Source organism: Sceloporus occidentalis, unplaced genomic scaffold (assembly GCF_023333645.1).
Source record: "Sceloporus occidentalis isolate IW3139 unplaced genomic scaffold, rSceOcc1.0.p SCAF_19, whole genome shotgun sequence".
Classification (NCBI taxonomy): Eukaryota; Metazoa; Chordata; class Lepidosauria; order Squamata; family Phrynosomatidae; genus Sceloporus; species Sceloporus occidentalis.
The window spans coordinates 6,336,611-6,361,400 of NW_028316999.1; the positions used below are offsets into that span (position 1 = coordinate 6,336,611).

The 24,790-nt window shown below is 40.3% G+C and overlaps 1 protein-coding gene across 2 annotated transcripts in view; it reads right to left on the bottom strand.

Annotated features, from left to right (window-relative positions):
* Positions 1-24,790, bottom strand: part of LOC149302355 (dystonin-like) — a 220,535-nt gene that overhangs the window by 37,403 nt on the left and 158,342 nt on the right. For both annotated transcript variants that reach the window (XM_089482516.1, XM_089482517.1), the window contains 7 exons: positions 23,845-24,328; positions 21,774-23,242; positions 5,516-5,677; positions 4,829-4,999; positions 4,269-4,435; positions 1,417-1,576; positions 230-556 (listed from right to left, as the gene is read on the bottom strand). In XM_089482516.1, coding sequence (XP_089338642.1) covers positions 230-556; positions 1,417-1,576; positions 4,269-4,435; positions 4,829-4,999; positions 5,516-5,677; positions 21,774-23,242; positions 23,845-24,328 — 2,940 coding nt within the window. The remainder of the gene's footprint in view (positions 1-229; positions 557-1,416; positions 1,577-4,268; positions 4,436-4,828; positions 5,000-5,515; positions 5,678-21,773; positions 23,243-23,844; positions 24,329-24,790) is intronic.

Sequence of the window (24,790 nt, forward strand, 5' to 3'; positions counted from 1 at the left end):
GAGAAGTCGTCTATTACCAACTAATGCTAAATAGTAAAGTCTAGGAAATTCTGGATGCAATGGCATTAACTGGTCACATATTTCAGAATAATCCATTCATTTTCAAGGTCAGAATTGCAAAGGAGAAATTTGGTTATAAAATGATAGTAATAAAAAGGTGTAAACAGAAAACAATAAGAAACGAATAAGAAGAAAGAATGAAAATAATGATAAACGGATGTGTAAGTACCAGCAGCTCGGTGTGTTGCTTTGTGAGCACACCGATATTATAATCACGGACTGAGAGTTTGCTTAGCTTGTCATACGCTTCGTTTAGCCAATTCATGAGCTCCACTTCATCATCGCCAAATATCTGAGCATTGCAGTGGGCCTGCTGCAGAAGTTCACACCGCCTGTTACTTTTCTCCGTGATCTCCATGTATCTTCCCTGGCAAGTGTCTAATTTTTCCTGAACCATCTCTTTATCGTCCCTGGAACTCAAAGTCTTTAATGACTGCCCACTGCTCAGACACTGGTGTAAAACATTATTATGAGCTGTGATGTCTTCTTGAAAGACCTGAGTGGAGGAGTGAAAATGTAAAACAGAACAAAAAAGGGATGGCCAAATCATATATAAAGGTCTAATGAAAGAACAGAAAATGCAGAACTTAATCGGGAGGGTTAATGTGTTACAGATGAAGAAGTTGGACAATCAGAGCACCTTGAGAAGCACCTTCAACTCACTGGCAGCTTAGACTCATTCATCTTTTCTTCATTAAAACTTGTGGCTATTAATATTTGCATTCATTTAGTTCCTACAGATTCTGCAATGATGTACCATAAGGTTACACGTATTTACACCCATGAACAGGTGTTTATTATTATGTTTGTATAACTTTTTATTATTGTAACGTATATATTTTAGATAAAATGTTTAGGCCTTCATAATACTGCCAGATCATATTAGAAATAGAGCCAGTCACAATGAATGTGCTCATTAACGTGCCGCGATTGAATTCTTTCTTGTACCGAGGAAATTTTCAAACGATGAGAAAAGACCCCCCACAGCTTTGTGTGAACTCCGTGCATTACAGACTGTTAAAGGAACAAAAAGTTAGCAGATTCCAAGTTGTTAGTCACTTTTTAAGTGTCTTCAGTTTTTTAAACATTATTTGTACATCACGCTGGATTTTTAAAACAAACATTTTTAAAGCACCAGAAAGTACTTAAACGTCATTAAAATAAATAGTGTTACTTGTAGAATAATAGAAATTAGAAGGGAAGGGGGAAAAAAAAAACCCCAGCATATAATCTTCTTACACTGATTAGGTTTGTGAAAGAAATTAAAAATGGTGCTTTAAAAATGTAAATGTGATTCAGCATCAGAAAAAGAAGTTCAGCCCGAAAATTCTTCATTATATTTTTTTTATTTCTTACTTTTTGTTGGGAAATCTGCTGTAGAAGTTTGGGTGTCTGGGTACCGATCGGTTCAGAGTTTGCCAACTTCTTTTCTGTGGCACTGAGCCATTCGCACAAAGGTTCCAGGGTGTTGTGAAACTGTTCTGCGACAACCAAAATGCCGTCCAGCTGCCGATTCCTGCAAACCATCAGGGACCATCAGTCACACCACTAAGCTCGGTATGTAAATGCAAAACCAAGTTATTATAAAAAAATATGACCCTTCCTAAAAAAATGAAACCTTTACAAGAAGCCAAATTGTCTTAGATAGCACATGGTAAGCATACATATAGTTTAGATAGGTGACCATCAGTCATATACCACTAAGCTCGGTATGTAAATGCAAAACCAAGTTATTATAAAACATATAAAAAATAAACCTTTACAAGAAACCAAATTGTCTTAGATAGCACATGGTAAGCATATATATATATATATATATATATATATAAGATTAATTGAGCGTGAAATACAGTATACTTAAGAAGACAATTAGGGAATGCCATGAATGTGTCCCATACGTTTGCAAATCTCTTCCTTACTAAACATGTACTGTGGTTGTTCATTAATAACACAAGGTAAAACACCAATTGTGTTGGTCCACAACGTTCCTGCTAATGGGATTTTGTAATGTGTAGTAATGATATCTAGGATGGATATGAAAAAAGAATAACCTGAGAATAAACACAACGTGATAGGGGTTATTGCACACAAGACAAGCTACGGCAGAGAGAGACGGTCTGGGAACAAGTTTTTGCAAACATGGCTTACTTTATGCCTTTTTGATGTGATATTAGACTCTGCACTTGTTACCAGGCAGTGATAACTGAAATAAGGCACCATACACCTAAACGATGAACTGATGGAAACTTCACATTTTACTCAAGCAATGTATTCAGTGCCACACGCATCAACACTAACAGGATATTTATATCCTGAAGATCTAATAAGCTGGCTTAAAATAGTTTTCATTCAATTATATATATACATATATATATATATAGCCCTAATTTGTTTGGAGGCTTGTTACTCAGCCCAAAAACGCTGATAAAATCATCAATTTCAAATATGTCATTATACAAGGTTTCATCCAGTGAGACCGGCAACCACGACTTCCTTTTTAAACGTAGATAATAAAGCGGTGTTGTAATTACATAGAGAGAATCTCATGACATCATTGGCACAGAGAGAAAAGCCAGAACCACAAGATGCAATTATAGATTTAAATAAACAGTTTGGGTGGATTTGATGCATTATTATAGAAGGAAATGCATTTGCTGGCTCCACCGCTCTGTAGTCTCACGGCTCATGCCCTTGCGAACCCGTCTGTTTTTTTCCCGACATCTTAGTGTTATTGATGTTTGTTTCTCTATCCAATGAGCCATCAGAATCTGTAACGCGCTACAGTAAATAGCCATTCATCTATGAGATGTCTAACCAACGAAGTAAGACTGGAGGAAGTCTATCTATTTTATAAGCTGTATTGTAATTATTTTTTTGTACTTCTTGAAAAAAAATATTTATACAGAATACTTTTCCATTTAAATCCTTTTTTCCCCCAAAAAAATACAACTGCTACCTATACAGCTTATAAAAAAACACTTTATTCTTACTTGCCTTTTTTTTTTAGACGTTTGGAGAGTAAATATTTGATTGCTTTCTATGCGACAATTGTTGTTTTAGTCGTATATTTAAATCTGCTTTTATATATGATTTTTAATAGAGGCACTGAGTATTTTGAAAGGTGTTTCTAAATGGTCCTAGAACGCATTTCTCAATACATTTACTCAGCTCAATTAAAAGGAATTATTATTATTAAAAAGTATTTTTGTACGAATCTACTGGACATCTGGAGCATTCAAGAGCATAAGGGCCCATGGAACAATGGCTTGCAGTAGCATATTAATCCCTGCCGATCTTCTGCTGCGCCAGTGTCTAAACCATAAACTGTAATTTCAAACCACAAAAGGGCTTCATCATGTTTTCTCATTTAATAATAATCTACAACACTGGCTATTTATAAATAATTAAAAAAAGAATATACACTGGTGGATAATAAAGCTTTAAAATTATGTGTTTCCTATTAATTTATATAAAAGTTCAAATCGTTTTAGAAATGGTTTCATTCCCCCTTTACATTTTTCTACATTGACATAAAAAAAGAAAAAAAAAATAACATTCCACTTAGCTCTATAAAATTGGAAACAGTCAGCCAAATTTATTAAAAGCAATGCATCTTAACCTCATTTGCAGCAGAGTAACACAGCCAGAAATAAGCGTGCAGATAGCAGACACCAGATGGGATTAATCTATACCTTAATCCTACAGGTCTGTTTAAAAAATATTCTCATCCCCGAGTGTTTAAATTAATGCTGGGTGGATTTACCCCAGTATTATCTCCGAAATAATAAAAAAACCATAATAATATAATCACGTATTCTTTTTTTGGTGATCAGATAACCTATACAATAAAAATACATTTAGTCTTGCATAACCATTTCAAGAAAGTTGCTATGGAGTCTGTTTGTAGAAGCCATGAAAACATTACATGCGCTTTTGTCTCGATTCTTATTCCAACTTTTTATAAGAAGTCACCATGCTTGTAGAAGACAATATCTCCCCTCATTTCAGAAAACTGTAACCAACCATGAGACATAAGAATGCTTAACAAATACAGTAATTATCAAGCAATTAAGCAGCTATCTTCTAACTATGTATACATCTAGGAATCAAAAAGTTGTTCTCTATAATCTGTTTCAATTCTCTAACAGATGTAAGTGATCTAGTGTGGTCCAGTGAACATATTCATTTGATATCATAATAGTTTGTACCTTATCTCAGCTTTTTTCAGTAACTCATCCCATCTAAGCTCCAAAGCACTCAGCTGCTTCAGTAACTTCTCCTTATCAGCCTGGTCTGAGGAGGCAGCAATCTTTTCTCGTTCTCGCTTTATGAGGTCAATGGTCGGTTTACGATCATCCAGTAATCTTTGAAGAAGCTGGAAACACCAGACCGGAATTTTAATGTATTAACATATTTATTTTATTAAAATCATCACAATACTAGAAAAGAATCAGAGAGAACACATCCATTAAACCCGGTGCTAGCAGAAAAGGAAGGAAAAAAATGGCCTGGCCAAAAGTCAATGTTGTGTGGCCCAAATGTACAAGGTTTCACAACCTCACTATTTCAGCTACTGGAACATATGTGCTGAGAAAAACCATCTTGACAACCTGGATTATATTTCATGGGAACTATGTTGTAACTGGCACTCATCACACATGTAGTCTCTTTGAAATCGAGATGTGGGTAAACTTGCACGAAGTCTGGTGGAAAACCTAATCTGAAAGGTATAATCACAGATGAATTTTGGACTACTGCCAAAGTGTACCTTCTGCTCTTGAATCTGGGCTTTGACAACTTTGAATTCGGCAGAAGGCAGTTTCTGATTGGCCACGAGCTCCTCTGTGTCCGTGAGCCAGCTCAGTAGGGACTCCAGAGCATCTTGAAACCTGCCGCAATGCAGGAGGGCTTCTTGTAGCTGAGCAGCTCGCTGTGCAACCTGAAAATCATACGGTTAGATAATACGAAAAATACCAGCTATCACAAAATGTATACAGTGGATGAGATAGTATGAATCATCGCAAATGCAACTATTACTCCTACATTTACACCACTACTGGTGTCCCAAAATGCCTGGTCAGGCCCTGGACCAGAGTATTGGCCAGAGGTGACAAGGGAACATCATCGTATATTGGAAGGGCTATATTTGCACAGTATAGATATTTGCACAGATATAAAGGTAAATCTAATGTTAGGGCTTCACCCAAGGACAGCTTTAACTTCTACATTCAGCTAGTGGAGCCATAAAGTCTGTTTTGAGTGTTGATCTGTCAAACAAGCACTATCCTTATATGCTAACAACTTGTGTTATGACTATAATGCTTCGCTAAAGTTACATGATCAATTTAAAATCTATTTCAGAAATCTTCAGAATCTTCCTTATCTATTTTGATTAAACCCCTGCCTCCCAGCGCCTTGCTTTGCAGGAGATGCTGAGGAACGTGTGGCCTATTACCTTTTTGCTTAGGGTGTTCCATCTTGTGTTCACTTCTTCGAGGTCCTGTTCTAGGCTCTGCGTGCTGATGTTTTTCCCAGCACTTTGAATGAGTCCTTGGCCTAGCCAGTTAACCTCTTGCAAACGCGCTTGCAATGGTTCAGTCTCTTCTTTCTGGAAAGTCTGCATTTAAAACAATCCATGTTAAATCAAAACGGATCCTGCAAGATAATCATGCCCTGTTGCAAACCAGAAGAGAACCAAGTCTATACGTTATGCTCCAGGATTAAAATATGTAAATGGGAATCCAAAAGGGGTGGAATATTTGAAACAAGGGTAATTTTGTGCTGAGAACATGCTTGCACTAAATCAAAGCAAGCGTCTCTGTAGCTCTGATTTATTGAGTACATAATATACCACTTATGGGCAATTTACATAAAATGCACTTAATACCACACAGTGTAATGATAATCATTTAAACTCAGAACAATGTAAGATTATCACAATCTATGATTACAGGCCGGTTTTTGTGTTTGTGTGAGCTGGCTCCATACCAGTGTAATGGCTTAACTGGCCATACTGGTGTCGGTTTTTATAGCCCAGAAGAAACTATAACAGTGACGCATGTTCTGCGTAACAATGATGCTATCTCAAAGTCCAAACTTCGGATGAAACATGCAACGTTTATTTTAGGCTTTCATTATTAGACTGTTTTTGCTCAAGAACAGACAAGCCTTTATCTAGAACTAATGTTAAGTGTGATATTTTTTTCTCCGTGACGAAAATGATGAAAACATTATTTCTATTGTCTGAGATATGAATCTTAACGTCAGTCCGGTTAGCCACAGTGAAAACTGCCGTGGTATTATAAGGCATTGCGGGCTAACGTTCATACCATTAGCTTTAAGTGTTCACCTTTAAGTAAATTCCCAACTAGCACGTTTCCATCATACCAACATCAGTATTTAGAGAGGCTGGTATTATTATTATTATTAAATGGTATTTCCATACAGGATTCTAGAATTTTCATATAGCTTACCGGTATTTTTAGTTATTAACTTAATGCATTCTGTATCCCTACATAAACCTCCCGGTTAATTATTTCACTGAAATTAAATGCTGAGGCTTTATGTACAAGTCTGGGATTTTTTTTTATCACACTCCATACCCAAACCTGCCACTTCCACCAAATTGCCTTAGTAATTATAATTACACACATTAAGTGCACATGCACCAGCAGTGGCTAAAAGCGAACTATTAGTCCCAGCTGACGGAGATGTGCAATAAAAGTCTCCACGTTACGGGCAACTCAATTGGCACTTCAAAGTAACTTTTTAGAGCGTAGATTGTACCCCAGTGGCAGACATTTTGCTTGGGCCGATAGAGAACTTATCACGAACAAACGGAGCAGGGTAAGGAGCGCTGACACATTTGTATGATATGTGCTGTGTGAGTTTGCTAAAAGGAAATGCAGCATTTGCATCTCATGTGTACATGACGTCGCTGTTGATGATGGCCTCAATTCGTAATTGAGGCCATTCATGGTAAATAAGCTCCTTGATGAGTCAGTGGCCTTCACAGGGACACGGTCACAGTAAAAACCCACCTATTCTCAGGTTTAAATTGGGCCTATAGAAAAATTCATGGGTGGCACGTCATGGTACACGTGCTTATGATGGCGGTTAAAAGGTAAAAGAAAGGTATGGCCATAAACCCCTCTATATGGGAACCAGAACCAGTGGCAGCTTTAGATGCTTCTGAGTAGGGCTGCAACTAACGATTATTTTAATAATCGATTAGTTGGCCGATTATTTTTTCGATTAATCGGATAAAAAAATGCAAGTTTTTTTTCAATTTAAAATAATGTAATAAAAAACGTACAATTTACACTTTCATCTCTTTATTGCAATGGCCTCTCGCTATTCACCTTCTTATTTTACTGACATAATAATAAAAGCTACAAAAACCCAAACACGGTGTTTCTCAAACTAGGTTTTCATACAAAGTTATTAGTAAATATTAATTCATATGTTAACTATTTTTCATATTTAATAAAAGCTATGAGAAGAAAGCCTTGTTTACATTTTTTTTATTTACCAAACTGCCCCCGGTTATGCACATCTGACCCCCAGCTTGCCACTCTGCCCCCATATATGCCTTATCCCTCTTATTTGGCAGATTCCACTGTGCCCCCTGATATGCCTTATACTCCTTATATGCCAGTGATATGCAACTGAGCCCCCTGATATACCTTTTACCCCCAGATATGTTTTATGCCCCCCTGATATGCCTAATATCGATATGCCTTATATCCCCTATATGCCCTGAAATTCATAATACCCCCCATACACCACTATAACTCACCCATACACCACTCTGGCTCCTCCCCCTCCCATACTCCACTCTGCCTCCTCCCCCTCTCATACACCACTCTGGCTCCTCCCCCTCTCATACACCACTCTGGCTCCTCCCCCCTCCCATACTCCACTCTGCCTCCCCCCCATACACCACTCTGCCTCCTCCCATACATCACTTTGCCTCCTCCCCCTCCCATATACCACTCTGCCTCCTCCCCCCTCCCATACTCCACTCTGCCTCCTCCCATACACCAATCTGGCTCCTCCCATACTCCACTCTGGCTCCCCCCCTCCCATACTCCACTCTGCCTCCTCCCCCTCCCATACATCACTTTGCCTCCTCCCCCTCCCATATACCACTCTGCCTCCTCCCCCCTCCCATACGCCACTCTGCCTCCTGTCAGCAACGGAGGTTCAGAAGACACCAGGGAGCCGGGTAGAGAGGCAGAGTGGCGTATGGGAGGGTGGCTCGCATACACCCCTCTGACTCCCCCCCCTCCCATACACCGCTCTGCCTCTCTACCCGGCTCCGTTACTGACAGGCACTTTCACTGCAGCTTCACAGAAGCCTCAGCTTAAGTGAAGGTGAGTAACGGAGGCTGTCCGATGCAGACCCCCACCGGCTGACAGAGAGGATGATTCTCTGTCAGCCGGTGGGGGTCTGCACGATGCGCACAGCCAGCCTCCGTTACTGCCCTTCACTTACGCTGAGGCTTCTATGAAGCTGCAGTGAAAGTGCCTGTCAGTAACGAGTCGGGAGAGAGGCAGAGTGATGTATGGGAGTCGGGAGAGCGGCAGAGTGATGTATGGGAGGGGGGAGGAGTCAGAGGGGTGTATGGGAGGGGGGAGAGAGACGGAAGTGAGAGACCGGCCGACAGTGAGGGGAATCCAGGTCCCCTGCAGCGTTGCGGGGGATCTGGATTCTACTGTTATAATCCGATCTCTGTTTGAGGTCGGATTATATAAGGAGAGGAGTTTTTCGGAGCATTTGCTCTGAAAAAAACCTCTTTTTATAATCGATAAAAATTGATTCGATTAATCGATAATGAAAATCGTTGACGATTTTCATTATCGATTATTATCGATTAGTTGTTTCAGCCCTACTTCTGAGTTCAATCTACTACAGCAGCAGTTTTCACACATTTACTAATGGCATTTAGACTCCATCATTCTGTTTGAATTCTCACATAATTATGTTGTGGTCAAAGTGGATCCTGCCTTTATCTTTTACCTGAAAAAGCGTACCTTGTGTATTATGTCTTAGGCAAATTGTCAGTGCTACAGCTAACACTATAAGGAAACACCAAAACAAACTCTCTGAAATAATAAACCGCATGGCTGAAACGATAAAACCACATCACAGACTGCTGCAGTTATGAGGGTAAGTTCTGCCTTATAACAAAAGCCAAACAAGAATACTCCTTTTGAAGACAGAAGGTAATTCCGGAACAAAGAGCATGGCCGCCTAAACACAGGTTAGCATTCAACACCAAGGCCCTGATTAACAAGCTAATTATTGTCATGTAAGACAACCACACACCTTTGATGACTGCAAACACACAACCCTGTTTTAGTTTTGTGTGCTGTGTTTGTTTTTAGATTAGAGAACTGGATGGATTTGCTCTTCTACTAAAGGCAAACACAACACACATTAGCAGGGCAGTTAAGCAAGCAGATAAGCCAACTTCTCCTGAAAGGTTAACGTCTAACATTCTGCAAGGTTTTAAGTAGTTTGTGCTTGGGGGCTCTAAGAAAGGTCCACAATTTATTTGCCCCCTGGTCAGTTAACAGGGTTTAATATATTTGCCAGCTGCTCCTTAGCTTCAGTTTGCATAATCTGTATTTTTGGCTGTGCAGCAATCTGTATCAATGGAACAGAGTAGGTTAAGCATATTTCTTGGTTAAGATAGCAGTCACCTAACCATGAGATAGAAGCAAGGACTGCTCGGGGAGTCCTTTTAACTTCAATGTGGCCCTGTGCCAAATCCATCTACATTGTGTCCCCACTAGGATCAGGGGCTTAGTCACGACTCACTGGGGGATTTTTACAACCCACTCTATTGATCTCAAACTAGCAGGTTTTTTTGGAGATGAAACTAAATTGATTGCTTTCAACAATGAGATATTTGTTTATTAATGTAATTGTTTCATTGATAACAAGTCAGTGAAAATTTGTAACAAAAGATATGTTGCACATATCCAAATACTAGAATCTAAATATCAAGATTGGAGGGGTTTTTAATACAAGTGAAGCCTATGAAACAAATCAGCTTTAAACATTTGGCAAGCAAGTTCACCCTTGCTTCAATTGGACATCGTGTTCATCACAGAAAAAATATGTTAACGGGTTATTTCCTTTAATTCAGCACAAATTAAAATTTTGATCTAGAATTATGGAAGCAACTTTAAAGTTACAGACTGTTTTCTCTTTCTATGTTCATTCCCTGCTGAGACGAGGTTACTCTTCATTTCGTATAGTACTAGAATTCAATTGGATTGACTGACTAAGGGTTGTATTTACAGATACTTCTTGTCTGAAGTAACTGAACGTGGTATTCAGACCTATCGTTCTTAGTTCTATACAGTGACATTAAAAGTGACAGTAACACAGCTGCGTGAACCAGGTATAGAAGAAGCTTCTCTCTTAGAACGTAGATGGGAGCAGTTATTATTCTTATCGAGAACAGATGAGATGGCTTGAGCACTAGTTTAGCGTAGATCTTTAAGACCATTAATTAAGTATACTTAGTTCACTCTCCCCTTAGTCTACACACCTCCAAATGATATTAACATTAACTCCAGCCCCGAGACTGACATCGTAATCAACTTCTGTCAAGACAGCACAAAAATATATGTTCTGGCCTATTCTTCATCCTGCTGCAAAACTTCAAACCTTATTCAGCCCCATTGTATTAACCTCTACCACGTCTGCTGGAAGGTTAATTAGCTTATCCAACAGCATCTAAGTAATAAGTTACAGAACTGTGAGCTCACTGATTTCCCAGATACATTGAGGGTTATCCAAAAAGTCCACTTTTAAAGCAATTTGGTTAAGGTGGCTTAATCGCCATTGCAACAGACTCAACTGTAGTTCTCCTTGCTCCACTTTTACCAGTTTGCACCAGAATTATTCTTCATACCTCCACTGAAGCTTATCCTATTGAGAAACGTGTGCCAACAAGCTGAACCATTCTGGAAATACCCAGAGCCACATTAGGATCAAAAAACATGTTGAGAAATAAAAAAGATGTTGCTTTTTATGCCTTTTACTGCCCCTTTAAGGCGTGCATTATTCTCAATAGTTCTAATTAGGGATTTAATGAAAGTTAAACAAGTACTGGCAATCTAGAGATTTACTTACGTTGTTACAGACAAAAGGGATATGTTATTATTGTATTTGTGGTTCACCAAAACATGGGGATTTTTCTATCACGTGACTCTCTTTCTGTCATTATACAGCATTTGATGTATATATTAAAGCTTTCTCAGGATCATTTGCTTTAACAGTTATATAGTAAATAAAATAGCATCAGGGCAATACTGAACAATCTGAAATACTGGGACATACAGACACTGATTAATAAGCTGGTTGGTATGTTAACAATGATCAATACAAAGAGAATTCTGCAAGTTTATGCCGGGTATAGCACCAAAACGCTGTTTAATGTAACTATCCAGGGTTTCAAACATGGCCCTTAACTTTTAGAATATAATGAAACAAACAGTATAAATATATATTGTGTATGACCATCAAATGTCGATATATATATATATATATATATATATATATATCTCACATATACCATTGACTGAGATGCTTATTTTCTGTCTACTGCCACTGGAGTAAAGCACTCAACTGTAATTATCCTGAACAGGTCCCACTTAATTCAGAGGGTTTCTATTCATCAATTAGCAGAGCCAGTAGTCACCTATCATTCCATGATCTGATATTTCAGCCAGTTACTAAAAAGAGGAAAAAAAATCCCATTAGAGAAAGAAATGTCTGAGGGGTATAATTTAGTATACGTGGATTAATGCTGCAAAAAATGAGAATTAAATAACTGAAATGTAAAATTGTGAAACAAGGGTTTGTCATGCCACTCAGATATGGATCTGATCCACGAGCATTACAGCTTGTCTGGTCGACATACATTAATTGCCATAAACAAGCTCATTGACGTTTCGGCTTGTCCTCGACTCAATGACATATTTCTGATGGAAGCTGCCATGTTTTCTGTTCAGTTGAGGTCAGCCATGCATCTTGTGTGCACCAGCTTGCCTCTTCTGCAATATGATTCTCATCAGTTGTTGACAGTCAGATATCTAAATTTAGCCTTATCCTGACTATATCGACCTGTCTCGTATGGAAATTATGGCCAGGGGGAAAAAAATAGGTTCACATCACAGTCCAATAGTACTCAATGGGCAATACCTACAAAATGTTGGGCCAGGGTCACAACAACTAGAGATAAAGGTAACATGGTAAATAAGAACCATGTGAGAATCCTTACCTGAACTCAACGCCATTCCTACTTGAATGTTAAATGTTCTCATTTCCTAACTCCAATAACTAAACAATGAATGCTTTAATTTACAGTAAAATGCCTTGGCGTCCATGTAAAATGAATTCCGGTGTGTATGAAAAAGTATAATTTTGAAGACTTATGTTGTTGTTAAAAACAAGCTGAGACAAAGTGACCCGTTTGAAAGAACTTAAAATCTAATGGACCTCCACCACTTTGAAATCAATTGTCTTATTGCTTTATGTATTCCAAACTCTACTTCCTCTACTTTTACAATGCAAAAAAAAGCACCCAAAAGCAACCTGGCAGAAATAATTAGACCACCACTTACTTCAGCCAACCTATAGCTCCAAAATGTATACATCACAGATAGAATTGTGCGTATAAAGGTGGAAATAATAGATTTCCTTTGTTTTACCAAATGAAACAGCCCATATCAATATGGGTTCAGTATGGGACCGTAACCTCTAATTGGACAAGTACAACTACCAAAAATTCATTTGTTTAATAGAAAAAAACTAAAGCTCCACCACAATGTCACTGTGTGACAGGGGCGACTTTTACGTGTTCCAAAAAGAAACAAGCTACACCATCTGGACAATAAAGCACAGGATTTCTGACAGCTGGGAGCAATCACTGTTGTCAAAGAGCTGCCATTTAAAAGGTGACCAAATAACCTTTCCAAAATGTATCCTATTTAGCATTCAAAGCAAAATAACAAGTTACTTAGTTTTGTCCAGACATCTGTTTAACAGAGCTGAGCTGATACAGACGGATAGCTTTCTGCTTGGGGTGTCTGACTTCTCAATGTGTTTATGAAATGAGCTGCTGGCTTGAAAATGATGGGGGCTTCTAAGAAAATGTAACTTTAGTGTGCTGCGAAATGGGAATCTCCTGTCACTTAACTTGTGTTAACCCTCTTCATGCACAAATGCACTAGATCAGTGTTTCTGGATTTGCATTACTTATACACAGAGAGGTCACCCTTAAGGCAACCAAGGATGCTTGCTAGGGCCTTGTCTTGGGCCATAACAGCTATTACAGAACTATGTATGACCACCATGGCCATCTACTCAATTTCAAAATGCAAGGATTGGGGTCATACATCAGTTTTCCGAAAATTCATTTAACCTTAGGGCTTCTCCAGTGCCCAGAAGTACTTCAGTACATGAAATGATATTTCTTCCTAAATTGGTCCTAATTACTAAACTACTGTAAAATCTAACTTGCAGAACCCTCCACATCTTCTGTTGTTTCTATGTATATCTTGTTGTACTGCACTGCAGAACCTACTGGCACTATAAGCAAAAGGTTTTCCTGCAGAAGAAAAATCACTACGAGACACCCATCTAAACGATATGAGAGAGTTGAACACTGTTGTTGCATTATTAGATGTTACAGAAGAACAAGAGATTCTGGTTATTACCTTTCTGGGAAAGAATTGCGAGGTTGTCAGTAGTTCTTGTTCAGATTCTTTTCTCCGTATTCTACATTTATCTGTCAGAGGAATTGTTTTGGGAAGTATATATGTGCCCTCTATCTCTGAATTTGAGGTGGAACCCAGCACTCTTAAAGATTTTATACGTGCTATCCTATGAGGTGGCTGACTATGTGCCAAAAAATCCGTGTCATGATTGCTACCAGTAGAGGTGTTATCAGTTCTAGAACTCAAACCACCATCAAAATCATCGGATGTGTTCTCTGAAGGGGTCATGCCATGCCCTTTTGCATGCCCATTTGTATAGCATTGGCTTTCCACTTCTTCAAATAAATGAAATGTTTCTTCTAAATTCACATAGTCCCCATATGGCACTGAATGCTCGCTATCCAGATCAACGTCAGAGTTCAGGGCACTCTGGACTTCAAGACTTGTAGAATCTGGAATACTGCATGTTATCAAGCTGCAATCTAAGTCACTCTGTGCCTTTGTATATAAAAGGAAAGGAATGTGCTGATCACGGTTAGAAATCCCTGAAAATAACCTGTCGACCATGTTACCGTTATCCACACAGCATAAAGCAGACTCTCCTTCCATGGCCATTGAATCTTTCTTTTCTTCTCCTTCAACCTGAGGACTGCACAACCCAGAGTCATTTTCTGAGGCTAGCGAGCTGGTTTCCTTGTTACAGGTACTTGATTTTAATGGATCAGAAACAGGACTTCCAATACACGGGCTTTCATTTCTACACACATAATCTGCTAGGTTTACCGGTACAAACATCCTCCATGACCTCCTATGCTCCCTTTTTTCAGTTTTACTTTTGTCTCTGTGTCGTCCTCCAGTCCGAATGATATCCCGATTCATCTTAAGCGCGTCAAATATCATTTTTTCATCCAGTTTGGTTGGCTCAATTTCCCGGCTTCTATATTCAGTACCAGTTGCCAGTGCACCGTTGCTACATAAGGTACTGCTGTCCAGTGTCCTTTGGCTGTACGGCAAGGTTCGGTCACTAAAATGCCTGGAGGAGAGGCTACCCTTGGAACCAGAATCTATCTGCTCATTTAACCTCACTGTGTCATAGATCGATCTCTGGGGAACGTAACAGTCCTCAATATTAAAATCTTCTTCCTCCACCTTTCCAACACATGCGGGGTTCTGACGTAAACAATCCGGCCGGCTCAGCGGCTTGCCCATTTTTTTTTTTTTTTCTTAACAAAAATACTACAGAGGTCAAAATATTACTTTAAAAATCCAAACCATCATTTCGAAACTATGAAATACCAACTTTTCCTAAAGTCGCACAAAAACTTCGGGGACTGGGAATGTTACGTTGCATGACTATAAAAGCCTATAAAGTGCTAAAGTGAATGGAAAGAACCCTTAAATAAGCACAATTTGTGGAGTGCATAGCAGAATTGTATCAGTCCTTGATAATCTTTGTTTAAGCTTGCAGAAGAGATTCCAAACACTACATGGAGGAAAACAGACTGTTCACAATCCTTCGGCGGTAACTAATTAACTGTAATCCATTTAAATAGCCTGTGAAATACAATCTTCGTGCCCAATAAGACATAGTAGTGCAAGACGTACAAAAACGCAGGAAAAGTGAGTAATCAGCATCATAGTACAAACCTCCAAAATTAAACTTTATCATCCAGGCTCCTTCATGATAATACAAAAAACTTGTCGTAGGCAGCAGTTAAAGATCCCATAGGTTGCAGTTTTTCTAAAACTAAAATACTAAATACGCTGTGTTGTATCCTTAAAAACCCAGCAAGCAAAATATTGGCTTTATGACGCAGCAGTTAGACGATTCTTATATTATATCCTGAGTTGCATCCCCACGAGATCAATAATGACAAGAATAATGAAGAGTAAGAAGTTCCACCACGCCGAGGATCTGAAATGAATGCAGTCACAGCGTTATCCTCCGCAGCGAGCCCGACGAAAGAAGTATGAATCGACGACGAATACGTCCTGCTTGTTCTGTACAATCCAGTGTCTGCGGTAAGCAATGCTGCTCTCCTCAGCTTGCTCTGAACTGACAGGCAACCTCCTCGCAGTGAGCTTTAGGAACGCCCTTATTCTTTCAGCAACATCTGCTACTACTCCATTCGTGCTCCTAGCTATTATTCTATTGCTCAGGGTCTGACCCCTCAGCCCTGCCCTTTATGTTCCTGTCCCACACAAGTCTGCCTCCGGCGGACCCTTTGCCTTTAAGGAAACTGGCAGAACAATGCCTGCTGATTGCAAGCAAAGGGTCAGCGTGATAAGGAGAAGAACAGCGTGTCTGAGAGATCTGCTCTACACAGTGAGATTTATACCACGCGCAGTGGAAGCGGAATTGAAATAAACATGGCAATGAGGACGGTGTGATGGGAATGGAGATTCAGGAGCACGTCGTGCGAGGACAGAATGTTACAGAAATGTTGCAGACTGAGGAGTGGATATGCGGCGCGGCTTTTGAAGAATCAGAGATGCCCCGATACGAGGGGAATAAAGGGTGCATGGAGTAGGCAAAAAAGATCAATATTTTCAATCTATTTCTGTTACTCGTGTTTGCTTGATTTAAGTAGAAACAGGTCAAAACAATACACTTGCTTTCTGTATCATTAAACACACTTATCAAACTATTTTGTATGCTGTGCCATGTATTTGAAATCAGCCTGGCTAAGGCTGTGTGATGTCTGGATCTGAGGCTGTTATATAGGAACTTTATCATGGAAAATAGGTGCTGATATCCTGATTATTGATATTCTTCACATGATAACCCCTGGTGGAAGCTGAGGTCAGGGCGCATGGGGCTAAAGCTGCATAACAAATAACATACCCATTCTAAACTCACCTCCCTTATCCTCTGCTCCCCTCTGACAAGACTACGCCCCCCACGGGCGAGATGAATAAACTCTTTACACGTATAGCTTATAACTTATATTGCCGTTTATATCGCTGCAGCAAGTGACACAGTGCTTCTCACAGTATGTACATTCAAAGGGTACGACAAAACTAGAAATGACAGAATCATTTAACCCGATACATTAGGTAAACTACTCAAACTACTCAAAAGTGAATCACGGTATTGATCAGACATGCATAGAAACGCAACATGTGAAGGCAGATAAGAACCATCCAGCCCATCTAGCCCATGTAAAGACCTTAATCGGTCCTTGGTCTTATCTTAGATTTAGGATAGCCATCTGCTCATCCCATGCATGTTTAAATTTCCTCAGTGCATACACCTCTACCACTTCTGCTGGGAGGCTGTTCTACTTACCGACCACTATCTCAGTAAACTAAAATGTCCTTATATTACATCTTCAGCCTCTAGTTTTAGATTATGTTCTAACATTTCTCCTCCTTTGAAATAAACTCCCCTCCTGTACTTTGTGAAAGCCATGCTTTCTCTGTGAGTCACACACTAGGCCAGGCACCAAACAGTTAACCGGACCAGTAAAATGAGTCAGTGGCTGACTGGTACTAAAGAAGAGGCTTTGTTGGTTACTATGTTCTATGGCGAGGACCACTGACCTCTGCCCTATGTGTTTCATTTTATTATTTTATTAAGAGTCCATGTAGACAGATATCCAGCCCGGTTCTTGTTATCAGATGCAAGATGGTGTTCAGCTGAGCAAGACCACAAAGCAATCCAAATTAAACAAGGGTTTGGCTGCTTTATTTGAGCACCCGTAAAAAAAGTTTATACACCTTAAACAAATACTTAGAAGAAAAGCAGTGGGCCCAAACTCATTTACAAGAATTACAGCAATTCACCGTATGAAACAATATGCAGAACATTAATAAGCCAGCCAGATAGAAGTTCTATGGAGGAGCGGACTTCGTTTTCATTGCCATAAAGTATCAGCTCGGTGTGGTGTCTGAGCAGGAAACTCGCCCTAAATATCACATGACTGACAGCAATGGCAGCCTCTAGATCGGAAGTAAAGGAAGGTTGGATTGACAGAGTAAAATAATTTCCATGTAACCGCTCATGAAAACATCTAAAAAATTTTTTTTTTTATATATGAGAGTAAAGTTTAGTTATTGTATAAAGGTATCCCCCCCCCCCCAAAAGCAAGAACACATCTGTTGGGGGCACGTTATTGGCAGAACCAGGTAAGGCACTTACAAATTTGAAAGATGGTGGTTCCCATGATGTATCCAACGAGTGGGGTTTAATACACATAAATTACTTGTTTTAATCTACACATGTTCTGACATGGGTTTCTTCATTGTATATTGTACAAAAGGCAGCAAATCCCTTTTAATTGCCCCTTTAATTGCCTAACACAATCATGCCTGTTTCCCAGCGGTATTTTTTAGAGGGGTGAGAAATCTAAGGATTAAAAATAAACGAATGTTGTCAGATTTGTAATAACCAAAGGGCGCTTTTCAAAGGCATTTCTTCAGGGATCCAGTTGCCTGGGCTGTGGCGACATCTAAATATTGACAAGGAAACAACTGTGCAACACCCACATATATATACATATCAAATACAGTGAGTCAGGATTGTGTAAACCCCATCGCTCAGCCATGATCTAAGTGCCATATTTAAAGGGAAATGACACCCCCGATAATATAAGAGATAGTCACCATTATCCCAGCTATGAGATGTGTGATCTAAGTTAGCTCCAAGTCCCAGGGGTGGGGGTTAAACTTCCTAAGATCTCCGGAGGTTAATCCTAGCTATAACTTACTGACAGACAACTTATATTGTGACGGCTGACACTGTAATTACCCAAAACAGAGGGGGGGGGAGACATGGGATAAGGGAGAGATGGCAACTTTCTCTCTGGGGAGGTCCAGCCAAACGTCCTAGTGAACACATCTGGCACATATACTACCCCGTCCAACACGTGCCCTCCTTGTCATAGACTTGCCACATCAGCCGTGTAATTTCCACATGTTGCTGATCCACACACATGTAAGAACCCCAAAGTATGTGGGATTTGGAGTATGTGGGATGTGTAACTCGTCACATGTGCCGGTCAGCAGCATATGAATCGCATGCGCCCCGGAAAAATGCTGATGCGGCATCGCTGTTTTGTAGAAACAGAGTGAGCTGAGAGAAGAGCTTCTCTGTGTGCCAGCCCTACTTCGAACTGATAATAATATGTTTCTATGTCTTCTGCCAACCTCGCTAAGTGGTAAATACACGTGTAATTAAATATTACACGCGATGAAAACCCCCTTCAAAGCAGCATATGAAGCTTCAAAGCGCAGAAGTAGCATTCTGCAGTGTCTGTGTGTCTCGGCTGGGTAGCTGATGAACTTGGTATGTTGCAGGAAATGTACTTATTAAAGTTTGGCCTCGACTAACGCTGGTCGCTGCGACTGCTTTTAACATCAGCATAATTTTACATCCAGCAAACCGCAGAGCAGAGGCAGGTTTATTTGATTGAAACAAAAAAAAAACTCCATACGGAGCAGATGACACGTACGAGAAATGGCTAGCTGGCGGCTATACACCAAAAGCTGGCTAAGGAGTTAAAAATGTTTATCGACACCTCCTGTAAAGATGATACACAGTACATTATGTGCTTAGCTGTAGCATGTAACCTCAAACTCACTGGGGCAGCCCAAAATAATAAAAAAGAAAAGTTTTGTTATATTACCGGTCTTAATAGACAGTGGCTTCGGAATAAGGGTGATGGGCAGTATAAAGGAGCCTGTAAAAGGGTTGTACTGTACACGTGTGGCAGGGGTGGCACAAGGAGCTGGCTTTATACCTGGAAGGGGACAATATGAAGAATAAGCCCCCCCCCCCTTGGTGTAAAATGGCCCGGGGTCTTTAGGTTACAGCCTGGAAGCACAAGAACCTGTAGAGGTGGCGTTCTCCCATCTCACTAGCCTTGTGCACAGCATCTAGTGCCGGGGTGCTCAAACTGCAGCCCTCCAGCTGCTGCAGGACTACATCTCCCATACTCCTCAGCCAGCCCCTTAGCTGAAGGTGCATTATGGGAGATGTAGTCCTGCAGCAGCTGGAGGGCCGCAGTTTGAGCACCCCTGGTCTAGTGTCACCACGCCATGTTGGAAGCTATTAGGAGTTATGGAGCCCAACTGGTACCCGGCTAAAAAAAGGAATATTTCAGGCACTCTTAAACAATAGTTTTTAAAAACTCACCTGCACTACACGTCTACTGTGTTGAGTGTGACCTTATCCCTGTGTTTCCTGTGCACTATGATTTAGCTAGCCACAGGAAACTGACTCAGTTCAGCCTGAGAAAACAAGCCAAGGACGGAAGGTAAGCTCGGGCCGTGCTGCAGGCCGGTGACCTCATCATCCCGTGGAAAAACCATAAGTTTTCCTGTCACTTCAGGGACATCTGTGGTGCTGAAGAAGTACTCTGCATATGCATATATTTATCACCCAGCTGATGTGCCTGTCCTTAAAATGACGATAAGCGTCCTACTCACAGTGTCCAACCAAAACCATGTGGAGTGGTTCTGTGCCTGTTCTTCCCTCCCTGAGTGGACGCTACACTCAGAAGATAAGACTAACTTATTAAACCTTCTCTCGCGCTGGTCTGCAAACACCATAATACATGAGTACACTCGGCAGCGCATACTTAAAGCTGTTCAGCCTGTGCCACTCAGACTCCAACCCATTTAGCATTGCTGCACACGGCACTAGGGTAAGAGGTGCGAGCCCTATGAGTGTAAATGAAGAGAAACACGAGGATTTCACAATGTGCTGACAAACTAGGCAAAGGCTTAAAGCAAACGAAAGCCGGCAAGTGATAGATGTGTTCCCAGTCCTAGGCATTTGGCGGATGTGACGTAAACACATACGTGAAGTATAATGGGTTATGAAGAAAGCTCCGCTGCGTTCTCTGCACACATTCTGATTGTATGAACAACCCTATTACCGGACAACTATGGCCTATTGTTTAACACTCTTTTTCCTCCAATACATTTAGGCCCCCATCTCCCATGTGGTGAATCTGTGGTAGAAATCTTTACAAAGCCTCCAGGCCTGCTGATTCATCACTCAAATTCCTGGAGCCTTACTTTAATTCCACATTTACTGAAGAGGCTAGACCGCAGATGAACCGTGACCTCATACACGTCCAAATACATTTGGGCATCACACTAGTGGGACATTACAAAGGCAAGTAGTTACATGTAGGTGGCATGGGGAGAAGCCTCCTTTGAAAATATGCTCCTGGGTGGCATTGCAGGCTACTTGAAGGGTCAGTGAATATGATCTCTTTGGTTGTGGTACACAGCAGTTTACAGAGGCTGATGTTTTACTGCTGCTTAAATATACATGGTACAAGTCAGCGCAGAACTGCGAATGAGACCATGTAAAAAAAAATGCAGAATGGCAAGGAACCAAAGCAAATGGGGGAAGAAAAGGTGCCTATTGCTATATGTTTAGCACTCCCACATCAGACAGCGCAGAATTTAGAAGGGCGAGTTATAGAAACCAACACTACCACACCACTGGCAGCAATTATACTTGTAAATTGCCCTTTTACATGGGAATTACAGGGGTTCTGCAGGATCATGTCTGCATTAGCCGCATAAAATCATTCCTATGGGAATAATCTATAATTTCACTAGATTAACCTTGCAGGTTATGGTGCCTTCACACTATACAGTGGCAAATTATATTTTCACTAAAATGTTATAACTGAATGTGTTCTTTCAAAGCGTTTCCTAATTTTTTTCATATACAACAAAAGACCAGAAAAAGAGCCAGCACTTTAGATAGTAATCTCAATATAACTAGAATTGTAATACTAGCCGTGTGATAACAGAGTAGCGGAATCTGCATTGAGCCCTGGTGCGTGATGGTAGTAAGGTCCCCCCCATGTAACTCTGGAACACCAAATTGACTATTATTCTGCTTCAGGATGAGGAGATTCATCATATACACATAAACATCCAAATGCCAATCCTTTAGATATGTTGCAAAAACTGGTCGACACACAATCATGTATTTTTCTCTCACTTACCTTAAAAATGTTAAGCTGCTCATTAATAACATCCGTTTCCATTCCTACTGGACCTTGGGATTCTTCATGCTCCTCTACCACCTTAAGCAAATCAGCAAACTGTTTTAAAGTGGTATAGAACTCGTCAGTTCTAGTGACGGTGGCGTCAATTTGTTCTTCTCTGGATTTCGCTCTGTCCAATAGTTTGTTGCATTGCTTATTTAATGCCTCCAGATCTCTTTTGATGCCAATAAGGTCTGGAGAAGATTCTGTTGCCAGCATCATCTTACATGTCTTGTTGGCATTCTCATTACTATCTATAAGATCTCCTAGCTTTTTGAGGAATTTACTTATGTCTTCTTTCTGAAACTGCAGAGTAACTCGATCCCTTCCACCTGGTGACATACTGTCTAGTTCATCATCCAACTCGGCAAACTGGGAGAACATCTCCCGAATACTGTTTTGAAAATGACCGATGCCTTGCAGCTTGGTTTCTAAAAATGAACATGTTTGGTCTACTTGTTGACTGATGTCACTGTGCTTTTGCTGAAGAGAGTCTGCTTGCAAAAGTAGGTCGGAGACACCTTCAGCATCAGATGCTTCCACAACAAGTTCCTGGGCCAGTTTTATACACTGCTCCACTTGTGGTTTAAGGCTCTGGAGAGCCCTCTGCTGGCTCTGCATTACCGTCAGATGCTTGTTACTGCAGGCCTGGGCACCAAGTGAATTATGAACATCTAAGTGTTCCTGGGCAGCTGTAAGATGCCTTTCGGAGTCCTTCACAGACTCTTGATAATCTTTAAGACGCAGCATCATTTTCTCCAGCGAGTCTCTCTTATTATGCAAATCATCAACAAGTGATTCTAGTTGTTTGTTTATACCAGCCTTCTCATCTATAACGATTTCTTTATCCGTTTGACAGGAGCTTAATAATGTATCAGCTGCACTGTTTAACATCTCTACCACCCCACGCTGCTTATCAGCATTCTTTTGTAGAACCTTCACTTGTCCAATTGAATTCTCTATTGCAACTGGATCTATGAACATCTTAACCGCAGACAGTTTATTTTGGTTCTCCTCAATCCATGGCTTTATGTTTTCTACCAGCTCTTTGTATTTCATAGCTTTCTGCTGGCAATCAATTAAACTCTGTTCCCTTGCTAATGTTCGCTTGTTGAGGTCTTCCCAATCACACTTAAGCAGGGAAAGCTGGGAGTGAAGTTTAGCTTTTTCTTCTCCATCAGTTTTTTGTAAGAGATTTTCCCCCTCGGTTAAAACATTCTCATAGGCACTAAGTTGGTTATCCAAGGCATGTCTTATTGCTGTCTGCTCTGTGATTAATGACTTCAATGTGTCCAGCTTGGCGGATATAGGTGCAGCTTCAGATTGCTCCCTTTTCTTTGTTTGAATCCACGATTGGAAGTCTTCAGACATTTGGTGGAACTTTTGAGAGCTAGTGAATGCTGACTGCAGCTGTTCAACATGAAAACCTAAGGATTTAATGAAATAATGTTAAGTGAACAAATCTTATCTCCCAAACGTGGCCTAAGTTTTCAGGGACAATCAGTGTGTCCTTGGTCATAGCGTCCTCCTGTTTTAGCAACTCTCCCATGTTAACAAATATTGTGTAAAATTATTTCCAAGACTAAACAATTGGAATACAGAATATACAGATATTTTGTGACATATCATAAGCTGGTGGTCTCCTAGATATGCTGTACAACCATCTGCACTTTTTGTAACTATCATGTATGTGTAAACAGTACATAACACTGTATATAAATCAGATTCCACCTGACACATATTTTATTGGTTTAGTGTTCTGTTTCATGATACTGCTAATGGACTGTGACGACTATGTTGTAGAATGCACTATTTTGATTGCATAGGCACCCTAAGCCTGTTTTCGAAACTTTACTATGTTTGCTTTCATTAGCTCTCCACTGGGACCCAAACAGCATGTCTGAAAGACCTTGTTCCAGCATTTTCTATTTATGCAAGCACGCTGCCCTTATAATATTACTATTGCGTAATCTTTTTGGTATTTGGATTTCTCCTTGTAGAGCTATGCTTCGTTTTGTCTTTCACATACCTGCTTTCTGTTCCAAATCCATGAATGGTTTAACAATGGTTTCCATTTGTCGATTTAGTTCAGCTTTCAAGTATGACTCTGAAACCAGCTCTGACAGCTCTTCACACAACACTTTTGCATTTTCAATCTTTTTCATTTCTTGCTTAATATCCGCCTGAACTTCCCTCGCTGTGTTCATGGCATCAGGGTGGGAGCTGACCGTCATACTGCTGCATAGTCTGTTGTTCAAGGTGCTACATTTATCAGACAGGCCTTTTAGAAGGTCCTGATACTGGGTGCTTTTCACAATAGCATTGTCAATCCTATTGCACCTGTCATTTAATTGACCAGTCAGTGTCTCCCATTTACACGCGACGGTGGCCAGCTGATCTTTGATGGCTTCATCGCATGGAGGAGGGTCACCGGGTCTGTTCAGTATCTTCTGCCCAGCTGTATTCAGTTGCTTGTACTGCTGCTTTCGTGCATCAAACTCTTTCAGGAGAATCTAGGATAGATAGATAAAGAATCATTCTACTGCAAAGTACTAAAACTAAAGCATGAAATGAGTAAAGTGGAGAGAATTCATAAGGGGCATACTGAGATAGGTGCATGGGGTGCACAGCACTCAGGTGCCCCTACAACTCAATGGTTAAGAAGATCAGAGGTCTCCTTTACACAAAAATATAGTAGCATGCAACGACTGTGCAGCCACATACTCCATCAGGCTGCTTTTAAGTCTGAGAACTTTGATTCTTCTCCCTTTACCCTCCACAACCACTTTATTCCCATTACAATCATTCTCCAGTTACCATGTCTTGTTGCTATTCTAATTTTCTTTATTATCATTACACCTTCTCTCTCTTTCTCCAGCCACCAGCACCACCACACTATATTTTTGTTGTTCCCTCATTAGTTTGTTCTCCCCTTCTCTCAAACCAATGCTCTTGTCACTGAAGATGAGGTTTAT